General features: G+C 39.1%; 1 protein-coding gene across 2 annotated transcripts in view; it reads right to left on the bottom strand.

Annotated features, from left to right (window-relative positions):
- SI (sucrase-isomaltase) overlaps window positions 1-11,273 on the bottom strand; it is a 50,088-nt gene extending 38,815 nt beyond the window's left edge. Inside the window, exons 1-8 of one of the 2 annotated variants that reach the window (XM_075157444.1) lie at window positions 11,146-11,273; window positions 10,127-10,128; window positions 9,601-9,674; window positions 5,248-5,368; window positions 5,051-5,160; window positions 4,206-4,357; window positions 2,562-2,733; window positions 503-602 (exon numbers count right to left, since the gene is read on the bottom strand). In XM_075157444.1, coding sequence (XP_075013545.1) covers window positions 503-602; window positions 2,562-2,733; window positions 4,206-4,357; window positions 5,051-5,160; window positions 5,248-5,368; window positions 9,601-9,674; window positions 10,127-10,128; window positions 11,146-11,273 — 859 coding nt within the window. The remainder of the gene's footprint in view (window positions 1-502; window positions 603-2,561; window positions 2,734-4,205; window positions 4,358-5,050; window positions 5,161-5,247; window positions 5,369-9,600; window positions 9,675-10,126; window positions 10,129-11,145) is intronic. The other variant, XM_075157443.1, reaches the window with a different exon arrangement.
- Window positions 11,274-23,335: the final 12,062 nt, after the last annotated feature.

The following is a 23,335-nucleotide window of genomic DNA, read 5'->3' as shown; positions in this document are numbered from 1 at the left end:
ACAAGACATCCCCCCTCCCCCCAGAAACCCAAAACCATTAATTGAACTTGCAATGAAGGGGAAATATATTCAGATGACTCTTTTAAATGTCCATACTTCCATTCCTTTACATCCTACAGAGAAGAGAATCGGAAGAAATCCAATGGCTCAACGTTTTATCTTTAAATTTTTAGTACGACTTTCCAGCCTCAAGAGATGAAGAACTCTTTAAAGCATACCTATATGCATGCTTATCTAAAGAGACTAAAGGGCATTTAATTTCAAGTATTGCTCACTCCACATATAGGCTCCAATTCCAGTGCCCTGCACATCTGCACAGAGCTGCACAGGCTTCAGATAGATTTCTGACCCTCAGGTTTCCAGCGCAACCTTCATGTTAACTGTGTGCAACTTACTGCTTACGTCGCATACGCTAAACACTACAGTTTTGATGCCAGTCCCACAGATCATTTAAAAAGATATTTAACTGCAATGCTCAGAGCTACAGAGAAAGCTTTCTTACCCATGGCATTGCTATTCATTAAGAAAACACCAAAGGAGGCTCCAGTGCTGTCTTCCAAACACAGGAAGAAAGTTTGAACTCCATATAAGTTATGCATTGCCTTAAAGGATAAAAACAAAAAGTAAGCTGATTAAAATCTAGTAACAGTATCTGTTCTGGGATATTTCAAAATATACCCCAGGTAGAATTTGAAACTTCTCAAAATATAGCAAACAACAAAAATAAAAATCCTAAACAGAATCCTAAAAACGGTTCTGTTTTCTCTTTCCTGGCATTCCTCTCTTTTATGAGAACATTGTCAATTTAAACAAATGTTTCCCCAAATATGTAGATAACATAAGCAAACAGATATGATGGATCTCCAGGCAAGTCTGCATATATTGCAGTACTATTTCTGGGTAATATACATGCACATCAAGCAAACAATAGAACTTGAAAGGTGCTTTCATCACCTTTCACCATAGATTAGATTTTACATCTAATCTATATTTATATTAATCCTGCAAGGCAATCATTTTTATGTCTAATCTATGGAAATAAAAGAGTGCCTTGCTTCTTTTTTATTTCCTTTCTAATGTTTTTTTTTTTCCTTTATTATTAGCAACAAAAACCTTAGAAATTTTAACAATTGTTGTAAGAGTTGTGCTTCTTCCCCTGCAAAAGAAAACTCAGAACATATTACTGAGAAACAGAACTTGACCAATTTGAAATTAGCCTAAGTTGGTTCTGTTCACTGTCAGTTTAACTTAATGAGTCAACACTCAATAGAGCCGTTCAGGTAAGGACTATCTTCAACCAGAGAAGACAGTGAGAAGGTGTCTCAAGGTAAGGGATACAAATTCCAAATTATTAATTAATTATATATAGTGGTCTGTGCTGGTTTTGGCTGGGGTAGAGTTAATTTTCCTCACAGTAGCTAGTACGGGGCTATGGTTTGGATTTGTGCTGGAAACAATGTTGATAACACAGGGATGTTTCGTTCCTGCTGAGCAGGGCTTGCACAGAGTCAAGGCCTGTTCTGCTCCTCACCCCACCCCACCAGCGAGGAGGCTGGGGGGGCACAAGGAGTTGGGAGGGGACACAGCCGGGACAGCTGACCCCAACTGACCAAAGGGATATTCCACACCATATGACATCATGCTCAGCATAAAAAGCTGGGGGAAGAAGAAGGAAGGGGGGGACACATTCGGAGTTACGGCGTTTTGTCTTCCCGAGTCACCGTTATGCGTGATGGAGCCCTGCTTTCCTGGAGATGGCTGAACACCTGCCTGCCCATGGGAAGCAGTGAATGAATTCCTTGTTTTGCTTTGCTTGTGTGCACGGCTTTTGCTTTCCCTATTAAACTGTCTTTATCTCAACCCATGATACTCTTCTGGTTCTGATTCTTCTGATTCTCACCCCCATCCCACCGGGGGGAGTGAGCGAGTGGCTGGGTGGGCCTTAATCATGACAAGGTCTCTCCTCCTAGTTTCTGTTAATATAGCTCCTATTTCAGCAAAACACTGAAGTGCTCTCTCAGAGGAAATCATGTGGGTTGTTGCTTTATGAAACTGAGGTAATAGCGACAAATAGTCTTACAATTATCAAAAAATGGATGCCCCAGAAATCATTTCATAAAGAGACAGCCATAGAGACTATAGAAACAAATAACTGCTGACAGACATATTTTACCTTGTAAAGAGACAGCTGTTAAAGAGAACTGTTCCATCATTTGCCAAGCTACAAAGATGTTAACTGAAGAAGCATGTCTCATCTGTACTGAATGCTGCACACAGCAATGCATTAGCACATGTTGTTATTTATTTTGTTTATCAGTAGAAATGGAAGACTCTCATATATTAATGTTTATCAACTGGTTTTCAACCGCACATCAACACAAAAACCAGAAATTAAGGAACTTTCATCAGTACCATCTAGCTTTTAGTAGTAACATGCAGTGCCTGAAAATGGGGAAAAAATTCAATGGACATTAGTAATGTCTATTAGTGTCTACTACATAATAGGATTGGGTTCCAGAAGTCATCCGCAAATAATGAAGCGTAATAAAACCAGTCCTTACTCCGGAGGGACCAATATCCCTGCTGAACATGGGCCAGGTTTTCCAGTTAACATCGTGCCGGTACTGCTTATGCACGTGCTCTCCCACACCATAAATGTTGCTGCTAGGTAGTTTGATTGACAGCTGTAAAAACTGCTCAGCATACTGCAGTGGTCCTATCGTAGTATCAAACCTGGTGAAACATGTTAAAAAAAAAAAAGTATTTTACCAAGACTTGTTGCAGTAATTGTTTTTACTCCTTTTGGTTAGAGCTGGATAGCAGGTTCAGGTCTCCATCAGAGACCTGAAGGAGAGGGAGGTGGGATGGTGAAGGACTGGAGCAGAGCGACCCTTGCATGGACAAGGAGATGAACGGTGCCTAGTGATCCTATAGAAACCTCTCATACAAGCGCCCATCTATTTTCAGGGCTACATTTGCACTCTCCTCTTCCACCAAAGCTTCCCACCCTGCATCTGTTGCGCTGAATCCTGAATCCGCCCTCTGTGGCCACTCACAACAATGGGGCAGATGGAAAATTTCTGTGGGTGGACAGAAACACAGAAATAATCCACTCCATCAGATTTTGCAAAGCACTCATCTTGCGTAAACAAATTTATCAAGAATTTATCTCTGAGGGGCTGCCCTATCCCATGCTAACAACAACATTCTTTGAGATACTCAACTCAGAGGCAAGCATCATTGTCATTTTTTTCTTTAGAGACAGAAAATGCAACCACAAATTAAACACAAGCCTAAGGAAAATATAGACAATCTTCCAGAACACTGTTTCAACGTGGTTCTGTTGGACTAGATTTCTTATTCCCCCTCCATATACCTGTTTAATCAGTCATGCACTACTGAATACCAAGTCCATCTTTTGTGCTCTCTATAATTGCAAATCAATCATTATAGAGGATTCTAAGCAAGAAAACAATACTAATAAGAGCACAAAAGTAATTGCTAATTAATTAACTTGAAGTGTTGATAATCCAACTGGCCTAGCACTCTGACAGGTAATCATTCTTGGACTGATTCAATAAGCATGTTCATCCTGACACTTCCCCCTTCTAACGGGTCTTAAAGCCATGCTGTTAAGTTTGTAGGTTTGTTTTATTTTATTATTTTTAGAACTCAAATGGGATGAAAGCATTCAATATACAAGTCCGTCAAATATTTTACTTACAGCATTACATGACCAGCTTATCGGTGGCTTGCACCAACTATTCTTGGATGTCATAGGTCTAAAGGGCAACCTGGTTTTGGTGATTCAGGGCTTCAGCATGATTGCGACAAGGAAGATAGAAGGTGCAAGGAAGAGTGTTCCCATGTGATTTGAAGCACTGGCAAGGAGTCTTTCAGATAATAAAAATTCCCTGAACTGATGGAACAAAGTAGCTGTAAAGATTTCCCAAGTATCAGGGGAAAGTGAACAGAGAGCCAGACCTAAAACCTTTTAGACAGACCTCTCCATATCACAGAATTTATTTCCAAAGGCCTCGCAAGAGTCCTTGCAGAACATCCATCAGGCGAAGAAGTAGATTACGTGTCCAAGGGGGCACCTCACATATGGCATCTTGGACATACGTTGCTTGCGAGGCAACATGGGCTTTCAGAGAAGACCAATGAGATCCGTGTTATTCAGAAAAAGCACCAACGTTACTTACAACACTCTACCGTTGCTCACTCTGGTCACCACAATGCCAAAGGGGTTCTGCTTCACATCCACTTTGTAGTTTAAATTGGAGGCCGCAGATCCGCTGAAAGATCCCACGTGTTCATGGGGGACTTCAAATCTTTGTGTTTTAGGATCAGTGATCTGCACATATTTAAACAACAGAAGTGTTGGATTTTTAAAAACTAATGCCTAATTCAAATATTTCCCAGCATTAACACATAGTTCTGACTCAGGATATTCCTCTTTCAGTCTCCTCTTTCACCTTCATTGTTACTCACTTCCAACTTTCATCACTCATTTTCAGCCATTTCCCTCATAATAGTTTACCCTGTGTTTCTCCAGCTGAGCAGGAACCCACCACAAGAGGAAGGTATCGCACAGAAGCAGCCTGCTCAACCCCAGAACCCATCGATACCCCACATTCATGGTACGGACTGTTGAGTTTTCCATAGAAAACTGAAATCATTGGAAGAGCTAATGTTGTCTGTCAAAATGACTGAGAGGTATGGCCAGGCCATAAATAAAAAGTAAGTAAATACATTTATCCCCAAAATTTTCCTATGATGAGGAAAAAAGGTGGATAATATAAAAGCTGAGTTTTTCAAAGGTCTCAGTAATTTTTCATGCAGAAATCCCACTGTGCTAAACCCTCATTAACCTGATACATTACAACAGCAGAGAGGACAAAGAAAGGAGGAGCCGAGCACTTCAGTGGGAGTCATGAGAGTGCATCAGAGGGATTAATCCAGCCCTCCTAACCTCACTGCACAGTAACAGCCAGCCTAAGATCTTGCACAGAACATGAACCTTAAAACAGCGTAGAAAAATATTAACCTTGAACCGGAAGCGATTTGGTGTCTGATACTCTCCCGTGAGGAGGAGGGTGTTGATATCATTTCCAAAGAAGGAAGGTGATGGCAGCCTTGTTAACGTAGTCTCGAATCCTTAGGAAAAAACACGTGTTGCAATGTTATTGTGTTGAATCAGATATCAGCACATGCATAAATTTGGGAGCTCAGTCTGCAGCTTACCTGCCTGAGTGGATCTTGTTGACCCATCCACTTTGTACCCATGGTTTGAAGAGAAGAAACACCAGGGCACACTGGTATCGCTCTCAGGACTCCAGCAGCAGCCACGCAGGCTGCAGGTTCTCTGATTCAAGGGCATGAGGGGCACAAATGAGCTGATTTTACACAAATAAATCCTCTGTACTAAAACAGTTAAAATGTACATGGAGTGTATTTTACCCCAAACACCAGAAACGTTAATAATAGCTGCAATCAGATCAACTCCTCTGAAAATCTATTGGATGAATTCAATGGCACAGAATACACTAAATAGAAAGGATTTTTTTCTGGATTCAGAGTAGAAACTTGCTTATTAGATATTCATTCTTTCTTAAAACCACAAGATCCACAGGCAAAATGAATATTTAAAAAGAATTGTTGAAACATTTGAGCTGTGACAGATGCAGTATAGTCTGACAAAAAGTCACACACTGGAGAGGGAGTAAAAGTTATAATTGGCTTAACACCTGGGTAAACATCTGGTTCTTAAACGTCTACATATGTATAATTGACCATCATGTATAATATCTACATTTTAATGTAATTTTCCAATATCAGAAATGTTCAGATTGCTTCTGCAGAACCTTAAAGTGAGATAAATCAACTTTTTTTTCAAAAAAAACCAGGCAAATAAACCTATTGTTTAAAGCATGTATCTCAGCTTAGTGGCACCAACCTTTACATTATCTTTCAGTAGTCCAATAAGCTACAGTACCTTTGCTTTGCTGTTAGGAATTAACTTATTCATGCGCTGTTAGTATGAGTTTTATGTTTGAAGATAAGATTTGGGTAATACAGCACTAAGTTTCTGCACATTTTCTGACATTAAAACCCCAACTCACTACTTAGGGCAAAGGGCAATAGCAATACAACAATACTGAGGGCAAAGGGCAGTGCCCATAAGTGATCTCAGGTATCCAAATCGAACATGCAGGTAAGACCTTTCCCTCCACCTGCCCACTAACAGAAGCTGTTTCTGCCTTCATATGATTGTGCTCAAATGTTTTTTGTGTTTGTGCCATGCTTATTTAAAATATTCTGCAGCTTGAAACAGGTGAAGATGGTCCAAAATCTCTATTGCTGCTGCCCTTGGTGGCACTTGTTTTTGGGTTATAGAGCCCAACGTGGTCAGTGCAGGTCAAATGTTTTTCTCAGCCTCTGAACAGAGCAAAGATAAGCCAGCTCCAGCCCAGAAATCATGCACGTGCTAAAGCAAAGCACAGAGGGAGCTCACAGAGCCACTGGCTTGGGAAGTCTTAGTGCGTTTATTCCGTAGCTATGGCAGGGAGCACAGAAATCTCTGCAAAACCACTCAAGATAAAACCCAGATTCACCAAATAGATAAATGTTTGTCTCTCTGTCATGGACTCCTCACATCAGAAAACATCTTCTCTCTTTTTCGTTAGGTTCCAAGCAAAAAACACAGTTGGAGGAGAGATATAGTCACTCATTTTCCCCATCGATCCACAAATCAATGTACTTTCTAAGGCTGTGAAAAACCTATGCTCACTTTCCACCTTCCCAACTCCCACGACAAGAGCTCTCTGTTTCCCATTTTATAAACTATTTCAGAGTAAATGAGAAGAAACACCAATCCCCTCCAAGACTGCAGGCAGATTTGCTCCCTTACTTCATTTACTTCATTTCCTTCATACGTAGGGGAATATCTTAAATACATCAGAACAGAATTGCTATCTCCATCCCCTTATCCCTTCCTAGACCAGTGACTATCCCATGCAATGCAAAATAGTTTGAACAACAGATTTTCCTAAAGCCTGGTAGTTCAAGCATCTGCATTGCCAACTTCATAAGCATGCTTTTCTTTTTCCCCAGATACTTCTCATGAATACTTGTTGACTATTTTCAGCAGTTACTTTACAGTCCAGTGATATTCTTCTAGCTAGATCTTATTCTAGTGGATTTGTAAGATATAGCTCTGTATTTTCATGGCACATTGAGCTTGCTGCATAAAGAAGTAAATACAGAAGTGCAAGATCAGTTATGCCTGACACAAGGAAGGGAGCAGAGTTCATCCAAAGACACTGGAGAGGCTGTTATAGAAGCTATCATTTAGTGTAAATAAAGTTGTGAGCTGATCATAGCCTCTGAGCTATAAAACCAGCATAATAGATACCAATACCCAATAAAGCCAAAGTCAAAGCTTAATTAGAAATAATCCTGGAATCAAGGAAACAGTTTACTCTGGGGTACAGTGTGAGATGGCTTCTGAACATTGAACTGAGCACCAAAGATGCAAAGAATAGCTTCTCTGTGTGCTGAACTAAAATGTTTCCCTTATGTGCACCCAAACCTCTGCCAGCAGGATATTTTGGGGAAAAAGCACACAAACCAAAACAAAAACAATACACCCTTCCCCCACGCTTTCAGAGGTATCAGTCCAATAATGGACTACTGTAGCTCTGCTCATGGTAGTTCATTTTTTACTGGTGTGTTGTTCTTGTCTAGTCAAACTTCATGGCAATTTTCCACAGCAGTGAATAGTTAATAAATATCTGCTTTCTTTCAGCATGTCTACTTTCATCAACCCTGTGATCGGTTAATAAATATCTATTTGCTTTCCATACTTCTATCCTCTGCAATCCTACTCATTTTCTGGCTTCATCAAGGACACCTTCAGTGAATAGAGAAATCAAGACACTAACTTGCTATACGAGCTTAGGCAAATCGTAATTTTCCCAGCTGCTGTTTATTCTGAAAACCACTAATGGAAACCACTACAGAAGAGTTATGTTATTCTAAGGAGGTCCCTGTAGTTTTACAGCTCTGCTGGTCGCTGTATTAGAATAGCCTAAAGAAGGACAACCAAAATGCTTCCAGGAGAAAATTTATGCAAGAATGAATGGACACACTGGGGTGGGACTCTGGCTTGTGTGAGGCATGCACCTAACAGCTTTCATCAGGGCACAGGTTAAAGGTGATATTTATCTCTAACCCTGCAAAATCTGCTGCCTGTTCTTCACTAAGGAATGAACAGATTCAGGAATCATTTATTTCACCTCTAATTCCAGAGCTGAACATTCCAATGTTCAAATTTGCATCTGGCTCTACTTTTGTGTTGCTATCTATAATTTGATTATTTTTAATTTTTCTAATCAGTGATGGTAAAAAGCAAGGGTAGACTTACAATAAGGCTTACAGTTGCAACCAGAGCAAAACTATTTCCCTCACTGTATGATGAGTGCAGCACTTAATGTTGGGTGACTGGTTCAAAGGTAGTAATTAAAGATTAAAGTGATCTGCATGACTGCTCCTGCTTGCTCCTGGGGGGTTGCAGGAACAGAAAGAGTAGAGGAACAGGCTGTGATCTGAGCCTTTACTAACCTGTTTGCCCACAGGACTTTATGGAACTATATATCATAACAAAACCCATGACATGACAGAAGCTTTAACAACTGTCATTTCTGGAATTAGACTGGGAATTTCCTCAGAGATTGAGACAGTTGGTTAATAATTTTTTATACCTCTGTGAATGACATAAACATCACACATCATAATACGTTCACTATTTTTTCTCCTAAGCTGCCCCCCCCAAACCAAAGAAAGATGCCAGGCATCCACCGGCTGCCATCAGAAAATGAGAACATCCATCATAAATATGAAAATTAATAATGATAATAAAAATCATAATAACAGCCTTTCAAAAGCAACCACTACAAAAATATTCTGAATGTGAGAGCACTGAAAAATTAAGATGATACTTTTCACTAGGAATCTTAACTCATAGATTCTTAAGCCAAAAGGTCAGTTCTAAACTCTGCGCTCTCCCAGATAAGAGACACCACAATCAAGAAAGGAAGACACTGAGATTCAAATTGGTTCTGAAAGGAAACTGTGACCATGTCTTCTATATTATAAAAGTCTTGTGCATCTGGGTAAAGTGCATCTTCACCTGCTATTTTTGAACTATTATAAATGCTAGTACTTGACCATCAGACAAAAAGAAACTGTTCAGACAAAGTTGTTAAAAGTAAACAGTGACTTTTTTTAACTGCTTGATGTCTGACTAATTTTGTTTCTACCTATCCCAAAACCAAACTGCTGAGGAGTACTTTGGCAGTGGTCTTCAACCTTTGACAGCAAACTGCTACAGTGGCTAGAAAAATCAGACTTTCTGTCAACAGACTGAAATGGGTTGTACAGCAATTACACTTCCCTGCAAAGTGTTCAGGCAATCACAGATTAAAAAAGGTTAAGAAAACAACTGATATAGTAGAGACAAGTTAAATTTTTGTAATTAAGCATGAGGCTTTATGGAAAAAAGCCTATTTTTTGATTTTTTCTAGAATGTTTTCAGACCTTTGTTGCTACTTGATCCGGGATGCAGTCAATTCTTTCTGCAGTTAATATGTTCGGACATTTTGGCGTAAATTCTGTTAGGGAAATAAATTAATGGGTTATTACCAGGATTTCCAAAATATATACTCTAACCATTAATATAGATTCAAATGAGTGTAAATTATTGCTAGTGTGATTTACCTTACCTTGGAAAAATTGCACACAACTGTTTTAATTGTGGTTTTTTTAAAAGTTTTTGAACGTATGGGTGATATTGATAATTTTATTTCTTAAAGTATACATTAATCCAGTTTTCAGTAAGTCCTGTAGCTCAATATGCATTGCTTCTTGTGAAAATACATGACAAATTAAAATTGGAAGGACTTTTCTTTTTCTTAAATGGAACTGTGTTGTTGCTCTCTTGGATGCTTTTTCCCCTGACATACTGTTCTGCCATAGGAGCTTGAATTAGAGCATCAGGTAAAAGCACCTAAAGCTCCATTAAGGTGCTCCACTAGATTATAGGTTTCTCGGAATTTAAGGTGACCTCTTGGAAACTTTAGCCGACAAAAAGGTACCCGATGGTTGTTTTCAGTTTCTCCCAGGACTGAAAGTTACTTTACATATTTTGGAACAGTGTGTATATTTGGAATGAGAACTACAAAGCGTAGAAATCTTGTCTCAGGCTGAGATGCACACAAATACACGGACTCACCTGTTTGCATTATCTGCAATATACGCATTTGTACTTTTTGCCCAGGGAGACTCCTATTCATCTTGTGACAGAAACAAGCAGAAAATATGCAGATATTAGTCTGTATGGGCAGCTTTACTAAAACACCAAATGTTTGTTTTGTATAAGCAATTATTTTTATTTTACTGCCATTTTCACCTCCCAGCTTTTTGCTTCAATCCCTGTGTGGAAATGGGATTATTCACACAAAATGGAACCGTAAGTAAAGCAGGGTGCTCTATACCACATCCCTTAAGACAACTGGTTTCTCAGGTACCAATACATGAGCAGGAAATCCTATAGGTTTTTATGGTTATAATGTCTGTTCCACGCAATTTGGCTGCTCCCACATAGTCTCCCTGATCCCTTTTCTTTTTTTCAGTGTTGTCCTCTTTTATATTCAAAAATTTTGAAATCATACAGGTTCTAAGTTTATAAAACAAGTCCAGTCTTGGGAGGAAGGGATAAAAGTTTTTTTCATGACAATAAATTCTGAGTCTCGCTATTTATTATGTTCATAACTGGTAATTTTACTCATATTATCTGTAGGAAGGATTGACCATGATTCACCTTTGGGTAATGATAAAAACATAACAGTAACACAAAGAGTCAGTACTTCACAGTGCCTACAGTGTTTACACTGATTTTTTTTTTTTTTTGTTTTCTCACTTGAATATCCATGTTCTTGAAAAGTTTGAATCAAACAGTGACAGAAATGATGCCAATGGTTAGTTCCCGAAGCTCTGGGGCATTTACAATAGTCTCAGCAAGCAGAAACGAGCAGTTCCCACTCAGGGTTTTTGCTCTGGTCCTACAGCAGCAATGGCATGTACTTACCCGCAGTTTTGACTCCGGATTGTCCTGATGCTAAAAGCCCAATGAGGACACAGACTATGATCGTCACCAGGCAGAAGAGGACGATCAGGGTGATTTCCAGCCCACTGAACTTCCTCTTGCCCATCTACACCCAGAGAAACACCGTTGGTATAAGGAAAACAGAAGTAACAGCTTTGAAAACCCTATAAATTACATTACTAATTTAATAAATTAGCAAAGTTTATAAATGATTCAGGTTTTAAACCATGGTCCCTAATCCTGGGGCTTAAATAAAACACTCCTTAAGGACTACGTGCAATAAATCTCCAATTCAGGACAATTCACACAGCGCAGATTACTGCATTATTACACTAGTGGGCAGTCACTGAGAAATGTATTTTGTTCCCTGCAAACCACTTCACACACAAAACACAATTTTCTCCTGAGATTAACTATGGAGTCTCTTACATGTAACTGAAATTCCTGAAACAGAAAACAAACAAAATTTTTTTTTTCCTTTTTTTCTTATTGCAAGTTTTCTTTCCTTCCTCAGAACAAACACAAACTATATCCTGTTTTATAAAGGAGGGTGTTGATTTGTTAAAAATGTACTTGACAAAACCTCTAATGAGCTCCGATAGCATGCTCGTCACACTTGGGAAAGGCAAGACACAGGTAACAGGGTAAGTTACTTATTTGTAAAGTGGAAGAACACGTCAAGCGTATAATCCCATGGGATTTCACAGGGGCTGCAGTTCAGTGAAAGCAGAAGAAACTGCCACAAGAGATACACTCGTGGCTGCTGAAATCACAGCTGAAATGAGGGAGAGAATGTAGGTGGAGTCAGTGCCTTAAAAAGCTGTGTAAAACTTGTGGTTTTCCCCATATTGCTTTTTTTGTGAGGCACAGAGGAGCAAGGCGTGCTGCTCCAAGGGAGCTGTGCTGGCTGCAGAGCCAGCTGCTCAGTCCTGTGCAAAGAACAACGACGTACCATTAACACTGAACTGCGCACCAGCAATAAAACTAATTAAAACTAATCTCCAGCATCCAGATCAATATACATTGGCAGCTACTACTGCATTTAACATTTGGTTAAGAACACTTAACCTTATAAAACAGCCTTGAATACAGAGAAATTGGTTCATTTTAGTCAAAGCAAAAAAAGTGCGGGAATACATGTGCATTGGCACTGGCATATCAAAACACTTTCACATGTTTTAGTGATGACCTAAAGGATTGAAAAATACTTTAGAAGAAGCTTTTGTTTGTGTGAAATAACAGTTTAAGACTATTGTGTATTCTTGCCTCCCATTTCTTCCAAGAATAACCTACCACCCCACCTGCACCCCTATTCACGGAAATCTCACAGCCACAGGAATGAAGGAAGAGTAAAAGCAATACTGGCCCATCATCAGTCCCCAGAAGCGTAAAGCTGGTACTTGGATGACTAAGTGCTTTTCAGTATGGTGATTAATAAAGAAGCTTTTATAAATAGCATAGTGCTATTCATATTTTCTCCATTAATATCAAACTTTGTAGCCATTGTTAATATTAGGATTATTGTTACTCCCCCAGGGAATACTGCATTTAAAGTCTGCAACTACACTGTATATTGAAAAGCATACATCTTAAAGCCTGTTCTTTACGATGAGGAAATCATACTCCAGCAGTTCCTCTCCTGAGTTCTCTTTAACGTTGCCTGAATACATGTTGACTACGAGTCCTAAAAAGTAATGTTCATTCTTCTGAAAACTAGAATTTTATTAAAGTTTTTGTCATCAAGCCCTACCGCCCACCTCAACTATAACATTGCATTTCAGTTCTTTCCTTCTCATGGTCTCCGCCAGGACCTGAGACTTCAGAAATAAGGTTTTATAATTTATAAATGTAAGTTGTGTTGTGTGATGTGTACTGGGCAGTGAGGTAAAGGTCTCCAGAAACTTGGATGCAATAGAAGGAATGACATACCTTAAAGCCTCTCTGCTTCCTTCATCTGCTGCTCTTGATTGTAAAGCTCAACTTCAAAACCGATGCTTTATCCTTTGCTGTTATCAGTTATTGCATTGTTTGCTAACCGATCTACCAATGGCAGGTACATACATAATTACAGGCAGATTGCAGAAACACTTTGGACTAAACATACCTACTGTTATTATTGCAGCCAAGAAATGGCTGGTTAATTAATAATATTTTGGTTCAACATGAAGCATCAGGTTCTGCAAAGAGAAAAGTGGCAATAAAATGCCAATAAGCTTATCCATGTTGCAAGACTAAACAGTTTTTGTTCTCTTCTTTTTTCATATCTTTGTTACTAGCACCTTCATGGAACCTTCACATTCTTTGTCTATCATTTCTGCTTTACAAGAAGCCATTAAATGTTTCCCAATGAGGAAAAGAGCTATTAAAATAGTTGCGGGAGAGAATTGAATTTATGACCATCAAAACTTTTTTAGGAATGAACTATAAACTATTAATTTTAATATTAGTATAAAGAGATTTCATGGAATACTAACAATAAACGTCAAAAGCAGAAGAAAAAGATGAAAGACTAACATGGAAAAGAGTTTACAGCGAAGAAGCTTCAATTTTAATCTTAATATGAAACCTTCATACATAACTGGGTTTTGTCTTTTTCTCACAACAGATAGGTAGAATCTTAACATTAAATCTTTATTTTCCAAAGGAAAGCTTTCAATTCGTACTATTAAAGTATTTACAAGTTATTTTTCAGTAATGTAGAAATGGCTGAGAAGTACCACTTGTATTTTTTGAACTGTTCACAAATTTATTCAATTTCCTGAATATCTCATCTCCTGTTGTGAAGTTCAGGAATGAGATGTGTCCTCTCTGAGCACAAAGGGAATAGTCCTCTTTTCCTTAGTCAGCACTTAAAAGAAAGAAAATCAATCATACCTATAGAGCACTGGGGCTTTTCTGTAACTATCCATCTTTACACAAATCAATGCCACAACTATCAATGACTGTTTTTGAAATGCAGCCTGTTATTTAGCTATCTCACCGTCTCCATTTCATTGTAACATCATGCATGTCTGCATGTGTGAAAATAAGGTCTGGAAATGTAATTCTAACATCCCTCTCATTGCTAATACGCTGCTTCATGAGTGCATATTGAGAAATAATGGTTCCCATGGATTATGAAGATATCAATGGTTTGGTAAGCCTGGGGGTTGTGTTTGATGTATATCTGTTTTCCAAGGTTTATATCTTCATTTAAGGCCAGGAAAATACTCAATCCGGCAAAGCATATGGCCATGTGTTTCATTTAAACGTCTGCAATCACCCTGCTATCAATATAACCATTTGCTTAAGTGCTTTCCTGAATTCACGGTGCTATAAACTTATACTATCAATCACCTAGTGAACATTTTCTATACAACTTGAGAGCGTAAAAGCACTGGAAAAAAAAGGTCTCACAAGAGGGTTAACCAGCAGGTTTCTTAGCCGAGTATATTTTCCATTAGTCTACAAAGGATATCAACAACAGGTCTTTCAGGTCAAGATGTGATATTGAACTCCAAGAAGCAGGAATGGGGTAGGGTCTTCAGTCAGGGACACTGAGAGACCATAAAGACAACCAAGAACTCTATTAAATCAAGAGCTGGAACAGCATGGTCTCTGCTGTGTCCTATTTTGGTTTCTGGGAATTAAGAGCTGATTCATTTCTGACAGCTGGTAAGCAGAATTACTAGAAGCCCAGGAGTATAGGCTAGACTGTAGAGAATAGTGCAGGAAAACAAGCTAGGAAATCAGGTACTGTCAAAAAATGTAGTCATTTAGAAAGAGACATTTATCTCTTAGTTTTTAACAGGTCCATTTTTAATTAAATCACATGCAACTTGAAAAACTTGTTAGCCGGTCATAGTTAGCTCCCTGGTTGTATTCATTCAGGCAGTTGTGCTAATAATTGAGTTTTCAGCTAAGGGACCATGTTAGGAAAAAGAAATAGAATATGCTTTTTCTACGGTTTCATGAGATTTGGTTTTTTCACTGTGTCAGTATCAAACATTTACTTTAAGTTATAGTTTGGAGCCCTTAATTCCTGCAAGAAGTGGCTTGCAGATTACCAGTTCAGTCAGGAACATAATCACTAACCGTCATGGAAGGACATCTATCAGAGATCCAACGGGAGCACACTCCTGTACTCGCCACGTGTGATGTTTGCGTGGCTGAAACCACCCTGCAATCACAGTTCAGCAAATTGGGAGCACTTCAGTGTGGCTATGGTCATATTCAAGGAAGGAAGAAGGCTGAGCAGTTTTTAGAGGCAGCAGTGGGGAACCCTGTGCTCAAAGAGTCATCCCTCAAGCCTGGGAAAAAGAAACTATCTTGATTTACCTTCTGCACATGACAAGGCAGCTGCAAAATGAGGTCTCCTCCTTCTCTGAAATATTAGATGCAGCCCTTGTTCCTTCAGAAGAAGGAAATATCAGACCTTATCACCTTTCTGTGTACCAAAGCACAAGCAACTGTTCAGTGAAAAGAGCCATAGGTCTGTGCTCCACTCCCAGGTCAGCTACTCATTAGCTAACTGTCAACTGCCTATCATCATGCACTCATCATCTGCTTGCTTCATGCTTTTTCCATATGGGTGATGAAGATGAAAATAGTTCTGTCAATGCTTCTAAAGTCTTTAGATGAAAGGCATTGTGTGAAAGCAGAATAATGGTCTTACCAAGACACAAACTGAGACAAAACCAGGCAAAGATGTGAAAGCTTCAGTGAGAGCTGTGAGAAGATTCTGCTTCAACAACTTATATAGTTCAGATCTGAACAGATCTGCATTATTCTGGTATGAATACATGTCCTGGTTTCAGCTGGGATAGAGTTAATTTTCTTCTACCTAGTAGTTGGTATAGTGCTGTGTTTTGGATTTAGTATGAGAAGAATGTTGGTAACACACTGATGTTTTAGTTGTTGCAAAGTAGTGCTTACGCTAACCAAGGACTTTTCAGCTTCTCATGCTCTGCCAGGTGCACAAGAAGCTGGGAGGGAGCATAGCCAGGACAACTGACCCAAACTTGGCCAAAGGGGTATTCCATACCATATGACATCATGCTCAGTATATAAACTGGGGGAGTTGGTCAGGGAGCAGTGACCACTGCTCGGGACCACTGGCTGGGCATCAGTCGGTGGGTGGTGAGCAATTGCATTGTGCATCACTTGCTTCGTATATTCTATCACCATTATTATTAATATTATTTTCCTTTCCTTTTCTATTCTATTAAACTGTCTTTATCTCAATCCATGAATTTTACTTTTTTTTACTTTAATTTTACTTTTTACCATGGGGTGGGGAGCTGTGAAAGAGCAGCTGTGTAGCATTTGGCTGCCTGTCAGGTTAAACCACAACAGTAGAATATTGCAGGGCCTCAACAAAACATACATGTCACTGTGAGGTCACATTAAGTGAATTATGGTTTGATTAGTGACATACAGAGCTTTTTACCTAGAGAACAGAAGAGGGTCCAGCCTCTCCAAGGAGTCACTGGATTGTTATCCCAGGGAGCCTTATAGCCCCTGAAGTTTCTGGCTGCTATGCCCTGCTGAACAAATGCCTTGTGGTCTGTGACCTGAGGTGCTGGTGCCCAGTCACCTGCTCTGGTAGGAACACCCCATGTCTTCCCCCCACTGGGGCTCCTCTCCCAGGTATGGGGACAGGGACCATGCACAAGTCCTTCCCTGGCAATATGGGCACAGTTGTACTAGTTTATATCTAAATATATCTGCATATATCTGAACATTACAGATCCTGCATACATTGAGTAATAACTTACTTTTCCTGAGACAAAACAAATATTCTAGTTGGGCAAAAGTTAAATAATTGGGTCAAATCAACATTTTGTTGAGAGTCTCAGATTCTATGTGATACAATTGAACAGGTTGTTGGCAAGAGATCCAATCTGTTCCTGCTGTAACTCTGCTGCTGTAAGTCGGTTTATACTGGTGATGAATTTGCTCCCAAGAATTTCAGGACATGTTAGCACGCTAATGAGGCAGGTGCACGCAAGCAGAAAACTGGTCCAAATTCAGCCCAGCTCTTAGAGGGCTCCTGGGAAACCCTTGATAAAATTTTACCATCAAATAACAAGAGATTGCATGGATGTTACTCCTGCCCCCAAAATCTTCCTCTTTGACATTGAAATCACAGAAGACTTGTTCCAGTGTTCAACTAAAAAAAAAAACCTTTCAAAAACAGAAGCACAGCTCCTCTTCATACTGAAAAAGATCAGGTTTTAGAAGCGCCATTAGAACAATCCCAGCCCATAGAGAGAGCTAAGAGAAACTCTAACTACACTTTTCCCATTCTTATATTTATCTGGAGAGAAGACTGGGTGCTTTCAGGGTTATTTCTCTATTTTACATAAACAGTGAATAAAATACAGTGTTGAAGCAGAGGTTGGAGACTAGGACTCCTTAATTTGAAAAGACTATCTTAGCCTTTCAGCTGAAGTCATTACATGTTCTCTCTGGCTTGATCAGCATTGAATTATTCAACTACCCTGGCACTGCTAAACAGGAACAAAGGAAAATTTAGATTGATACCTCTTACCCTTCATTTTTTATAGATTGTACCTCATTTTCTTTATCCCATGAGTAAATGGAAACCTGGATAAAGTCCTCAGATCTTTGCAGCACACCACCAAGCAACATAAGGTGTGATGAGTTTGGTGGAATTCATCCTGAAGAAAGTTCAGCACACACCTTAACCAGTTCTTCAGCACTCTTCTAAGACTGCAGTGAACATGTGGAATGAGCAATATGGTTCACAGCACAGCTTTGTCTGCTGCATCACCACCCTCCAGGGCTCTACCAGCACCTGTGAGCTCAGTAAGGAGATGGACTGTGAAGAAAACACCTTCAGGAAGTTCAGTAATGGCTATAACAAACTAAATCCTTGCCACACCTTAGGCATCTTTTTCCTCGTTTAAGCTTCAATAACCAGTGTTCAGAAGAGAGCTTTGAAAACCAGTGTGAGGCAGCTCTTTTATGGAAATTTCTAGACAGAAACCTTACCAGAGTTCCGTAGGAAATTTTTATCACAGCTCCAAATCTGAGTATGAAGGCATACCATTGTTCAGCTTTGCAACGTGTTATAGGCTCCTTAAGCAGACACAGATGATTCCTATGTTTAGGAAAAAAACAACAACTGTGAATAATTTTAAGGAGAAACTGAGCAAGAAAACTCCTCATGAAAAAAAAAAAAAGAATAAAAAATACATACCTGTTCTGGAGTCTCCTTCAGACATCAAACCGAGATTAATACAAATTTGGTGAAGCAAGACAAAGAACTGGGAAAGCCTCACAAATGCATTCAAAACATTTTTTTCCCCCAAAGAGACTCTGGAGAGAATGAATTTGAATTAATTCAAAGTTGTCTCATTTTCCCAAAGCACCTCACAATTCAAGACCAGATACTGTGAGCTTGGTCTCAGACAAAAGTGGTGTTCATTTTATAGCAATTGACAGCCAAAAGATTTTGATTTGTTTACTAACCAGATACAGAAATAACGTCAACTGAATAATTTCATTGTCATGGAAAAATAGAACAGTTTGAAGTTCATTTTCAAAGTAAGTGTATTTCTTCTAAAAGAAATGCAATTAGACATTGTATAAACTCTATCTTTTGTAGATAAATAGGTTTCTGTGTGTCTAAACCACGGGCCTTTTATCCTCTTTCAAAAAACACTTTTGAGCCACAAAGTGTGGCAGAGGTAGTGAAAATAGTCTAAAATTGAATTCCAGTGTTATATATGAATTTTTAATAGGTCAAGTTAGAGATCAGTACAAGCCATGATAATGATTGCAAAGATAAGAATTTCAGCTGAACACACAGAAATTTTGTAGCTCTCAGTGCAAATGAGGAAATTACTTGCTGTGAATCTCTAAAATACAGAAATCATTACTGAAAGTCTTACTGAAAGTAATTAGTGCAGTACATGTTTCTCAGGTGCTTGTGATGATTCAGTTGTTAAGACCTGAAATCAGAGAAAAAATGTTATAACAAAGCTTCTAAAAAAACCCCAAACCTCTCATTCTCTTTTTATAGCTGGTGAACACAAAAAACAGGAACTGAGGAGGAGTCTGATGTAGAAAGAACATGTGTCATGATGGTTTGAACCATAATCATGACTACAAATCATTTGATTGTGTCTATAAATTAATAACTGCTGTTCTTCAAGATAGCAAATGGAAGGTCTTAGTAGAGCCAAATTTTATGTATCGCCACTATTTATTATCTATCCTTTCAGCTGAGAAAGGAATTACAAGATTGCTTGAAAAAAGTATATTTTCTCTTCGGTCATTTCATGCTTCAAGATGTGGAAATATCAAAATGTGTTTGACAGCATCGCTTGATCAAAATCTATTGTCTGTGTCTTCATTTTTTAAGTTATAATGAGATAGTGTTAGGCATATTAAAAAATGTAAAGTGTCCTACAAGCAAGTGATTTGAACCTGTCATTTGTAGCTGACAATGTTAACTTTAGGATTGTCTTCACTGCCTAAAACAAAGGGAAAAAAGGAAAATGAATATTTGCTTCCAGCTAATTGCTAGCTCCTGACAGTACATAAATTCAAAAGTATACCACCAGTAACTCTCAGCTACATCCTCACAGCTCTGCTCTGCCATCTCAGGAATGCTCCAAAGGGGTTAGCATTGTCCATGTCCTTAAGGAAGCTTTGGGCTGCTGCAGCATATTCACACTGAAGCCTACTGAGGGCATCTGCAAGCCTATCAGGTCCAAGAACTGCCCCTGTGCCACCCCCCTCAAACTTCTTCATGTCCCCCCTCCTTCACCTTGACCTTCTTAAGAGTCAGACAGTCTCTTTAGCAGCGACCCTGATCTTCCTGCTCTGCTTCTGGCAATGTGCAGAGCATGGAAAGGCATTTTTGATTTGCAGTTTGATGAAAATACCCATCATAGCAAAGCAAAAAGAAAACCCCAAACAAACAGAGAGAAGTTTAATTCATTAGTACTTATTCCTCCTCAAATATCTGAATTCACAGTTTGAGTCAGCTAGCAAAATTACTTCAACGGTAATAGATGCTTTTTCAAGAAATGCTGACTTTAGCATTTCAGAAAATGAAGGCATTATTAAAGGGTGGAACTTGGCAGTGTGTTAAATCTGAATTGTTCATGATGCATGTCATAAGCTGACAGACCAAGCCCATTTTGGAGTCTTATTGCTGGGAAGAGCTGTTAGGTTTTACTCTCAAGTCTTCATTCTCTCAAGTTCTTCAGCCTTATGTGATTATTTTTTGTGTGTGTGTTCCTTCCTATCTGAAATGTACCAGCAGAAAGGAATCTTCACTTCTGCTAGCAGATCTAGAGACATTAGAGACATTTTCTGAACATGGACACGTCAAGGTTAACGTTCAAGTTACAGTTCATTGCTTTGAGTAAAAAAAGTGTATTGCTTCATATGAAACCTAATTGGTGAAAAATTGCAGAATTGGTTTCAGGAAACAAAAATGCATGTATCAGGTATTAAATCTCTTTAAAAAGAGTCCTCCCTCCCCTCTTTTGAGTCCTTACAAAAGAAGGAAAACTGTCTCAAACCTCCCAAGACATATCATTAATTTTTTGCCTTCTAGAAATTTATAAATTCACATATGCGCTTAACTAAAGCACATACAGTCTAATAACTCACCCATAGGCAAAACAGTCTTGGATTTAAGAGCCCAAATCACCCCACGACTACCTACTTGTGTCAGTTTGAAGACACATATGCACAGACCACTAGGAAGCCCAAGAGTCTGCCAACTCCAAGGATTCTTGAGTCATACGTCAGGCAGATCCAAAATAGCGATTGATATATTTTCTAATGTCATTTAAAAAAAAAAATATATAACTGGGGACTCTCTCTAACTTTCTTGGCTTGTGAAGTTGCATACGCACATTTTTTACTCTTTTTTGCAACTAGGAAGGCCAGAAACTTTAGTTATTCTTTTTAAGTGAAGGGTAATATCTTCACTTCATTAGAAATATAAAGAAAAAGATACCAAGTATTTTAAGGTGAAATTATGGAGCTGCAATACTGACATTAACCTAAAAGCAATAAAAATCTCCAGTTAGTAAATAACTTTTTAAGTCCTAACTTCATTATCCACAACTTATTACATTTTTTCAGGTTATTATTGAACCAAAGGTAAAATGACAGATTGTTTCCCAGCTTTTGGCGTGAGGAAAAGATAATTCTGAAAGTAGCTGCTTAATGAAATCACTGTTTTGACCCTTTGCATTTTTTTGTCAAAGCTTGTCTGCTGACTGTTTCTATGACTTTCCTTGTCCTTGCTGCAGATGGTCCTCCAGCCAGTGCCTGTGCTTCTTGCTGCTACTGAGCAGGAAACAAAGCAAAGCCACCATTATTATATACTGATTCCTCGCCAGCTTTTTACTTATTTAGACATTTTATTACAGTGTATTATTCAGCTTTGCATTTTTTTTCCAATAAAAATAATAGATGTTCATTGTAAGAAAACAAAAGGATTGAAGGCTTGGGAGCTTTTTTTAAAAAGAGTGAATATTTAATATTAATATATTTATAATAATAACTGAAAGATGTGAATAACATCAGTGCCAAGAATCTAATTTTCTTACACCTCCATTTCTATATGGTAATTTAGTAACCACTCAGCAGGCAGGCTGGTCTGCATAAGTGACACGAGGGCTCATGCAGGCGGTATGGATCAGCTCATACTTACACTACCCAGGACATGGGAAACCTCAGATTTCAAAGTCATATGATCTCCATTAGCGTAGTCCCCTCCACATGGGATCACACAGTGACCGCTAAACTGTAGCCTTGCACCTTGGCAATGTTTGCATCGCTATGATGAAGGATTAAAATCCTGAAATGTTAAATAATCCCCTTAGATGCTTCTGTTTTACACACGCATGCCTTATAAATCCTTAAAGATTCTGATCATACTGGTTTCAAGGTTTTCTCTCTAAATACAACAGCTGGAAGCTTTTTTAAAAAAAAAAAAAACCACAACACCTGATATTCTTACAGTCATTTGTCATCTCAAGTGGGAGTCTGAATGAAAACATCAAATAGTGCCAGACTTTGAATAAAGTTGGGGGGGGGTGTGCAACACTGCAAGTGGTGTTGTGTAGGTCACACCTTCCACAAACAATGACGCAGAGGAAGTTGTACTTACACCCAGTGCAGAGAAACCTCAACCTTCCACTTGTGCAAATCTGTTTGCATTGACTGATTTTGTTTAACTGGATTGCTTTCTACTCACTGATCTGGTGTGTTCAGTAGAAGGTTACAACTCGTTTTCCCTCTTCCAGATGTCCGGATTAGAAAGGGTGATCCTCTTCTTCAGCCCATTGGATCTTCCTCTGCAAGCTCCATAGGTACGCTTATCCTTCCTTGAGTGCTGAGTGAGTTCTGAGACAGAAGCAGCAAACAATACCAAGGCGTGCGGTGCGGAGCATTTGCTGGGCTGCCGCTCTCTCTTGACAATGTTTATTTCTTGACACTTTGGGTACAGCATGGCTACAGCAAACACCACAAAAACCCAGTCAAGATACAGCAGCTGACATCAGCAGGTACAGTTTTTACATGTTCAAGGAAGACACAAACACCCCTTCCCTCTACACCTTGAGACATTAACACCTTCATTCATTAACCAGAAGACTCATGTATCTTGCAGCTCATTTGAGGTTCTTTAATACCACTGTCACCGCAAGGCTCTGCACCATAAATTTTTGCATTGCTTTATCCCATTAATATGCGTTGGTTTATCTTAAGATGTGTTTACGCTCTCCCACATGACAAATCTCCCAGCACAACTATATTACCTTGTGGCCGCTTTATTTCCATTCTAAGACGCTCTCTCATACAATCTCCTCTCCTTCACACACCACCGCAAAATCATGAGTCCAAATTGCACTATTGGTGTAGCAAATCTTTTTAACACTCAATTCCTTGACTCAAGCTCTTGCCATTACTTAACACAATCAAACAGGGAGGTAAATACCTTAGTGACTCAGTCTGGGGTAAAAAGCTACTAGGACCAGGCAATCCTCTCTTCTTTGATGGCAGCTGGGAAAGCAAAGCTCCCCTTCTAACCTGCAGCTAAACGATTTTGCAACTTGAGTGACCCTATGGTGCACAGAAGGGTTTGAACAGAGCCACAGTCCCCAGAGAATCGGACACTTACGTGTCCCACAA

This window comes from Calonectris borealis, chromosome 9, assembly GCF_964195595.1.
Source record: "Calonectris borealis chromosome 9, bCalBor7.hap1.2, whole genome shotgun sequence".
Classification (NCBI taxonomy): domain Eukaryota; kingdom Metazoa; phylum Chordata; class Aves; order Procellariiformes; family Procellariidae; genus Calonectris; species Calonectris borealis.
This window is presented reverse-complemented; position numbering and strand designations above follow the sequence as displayed.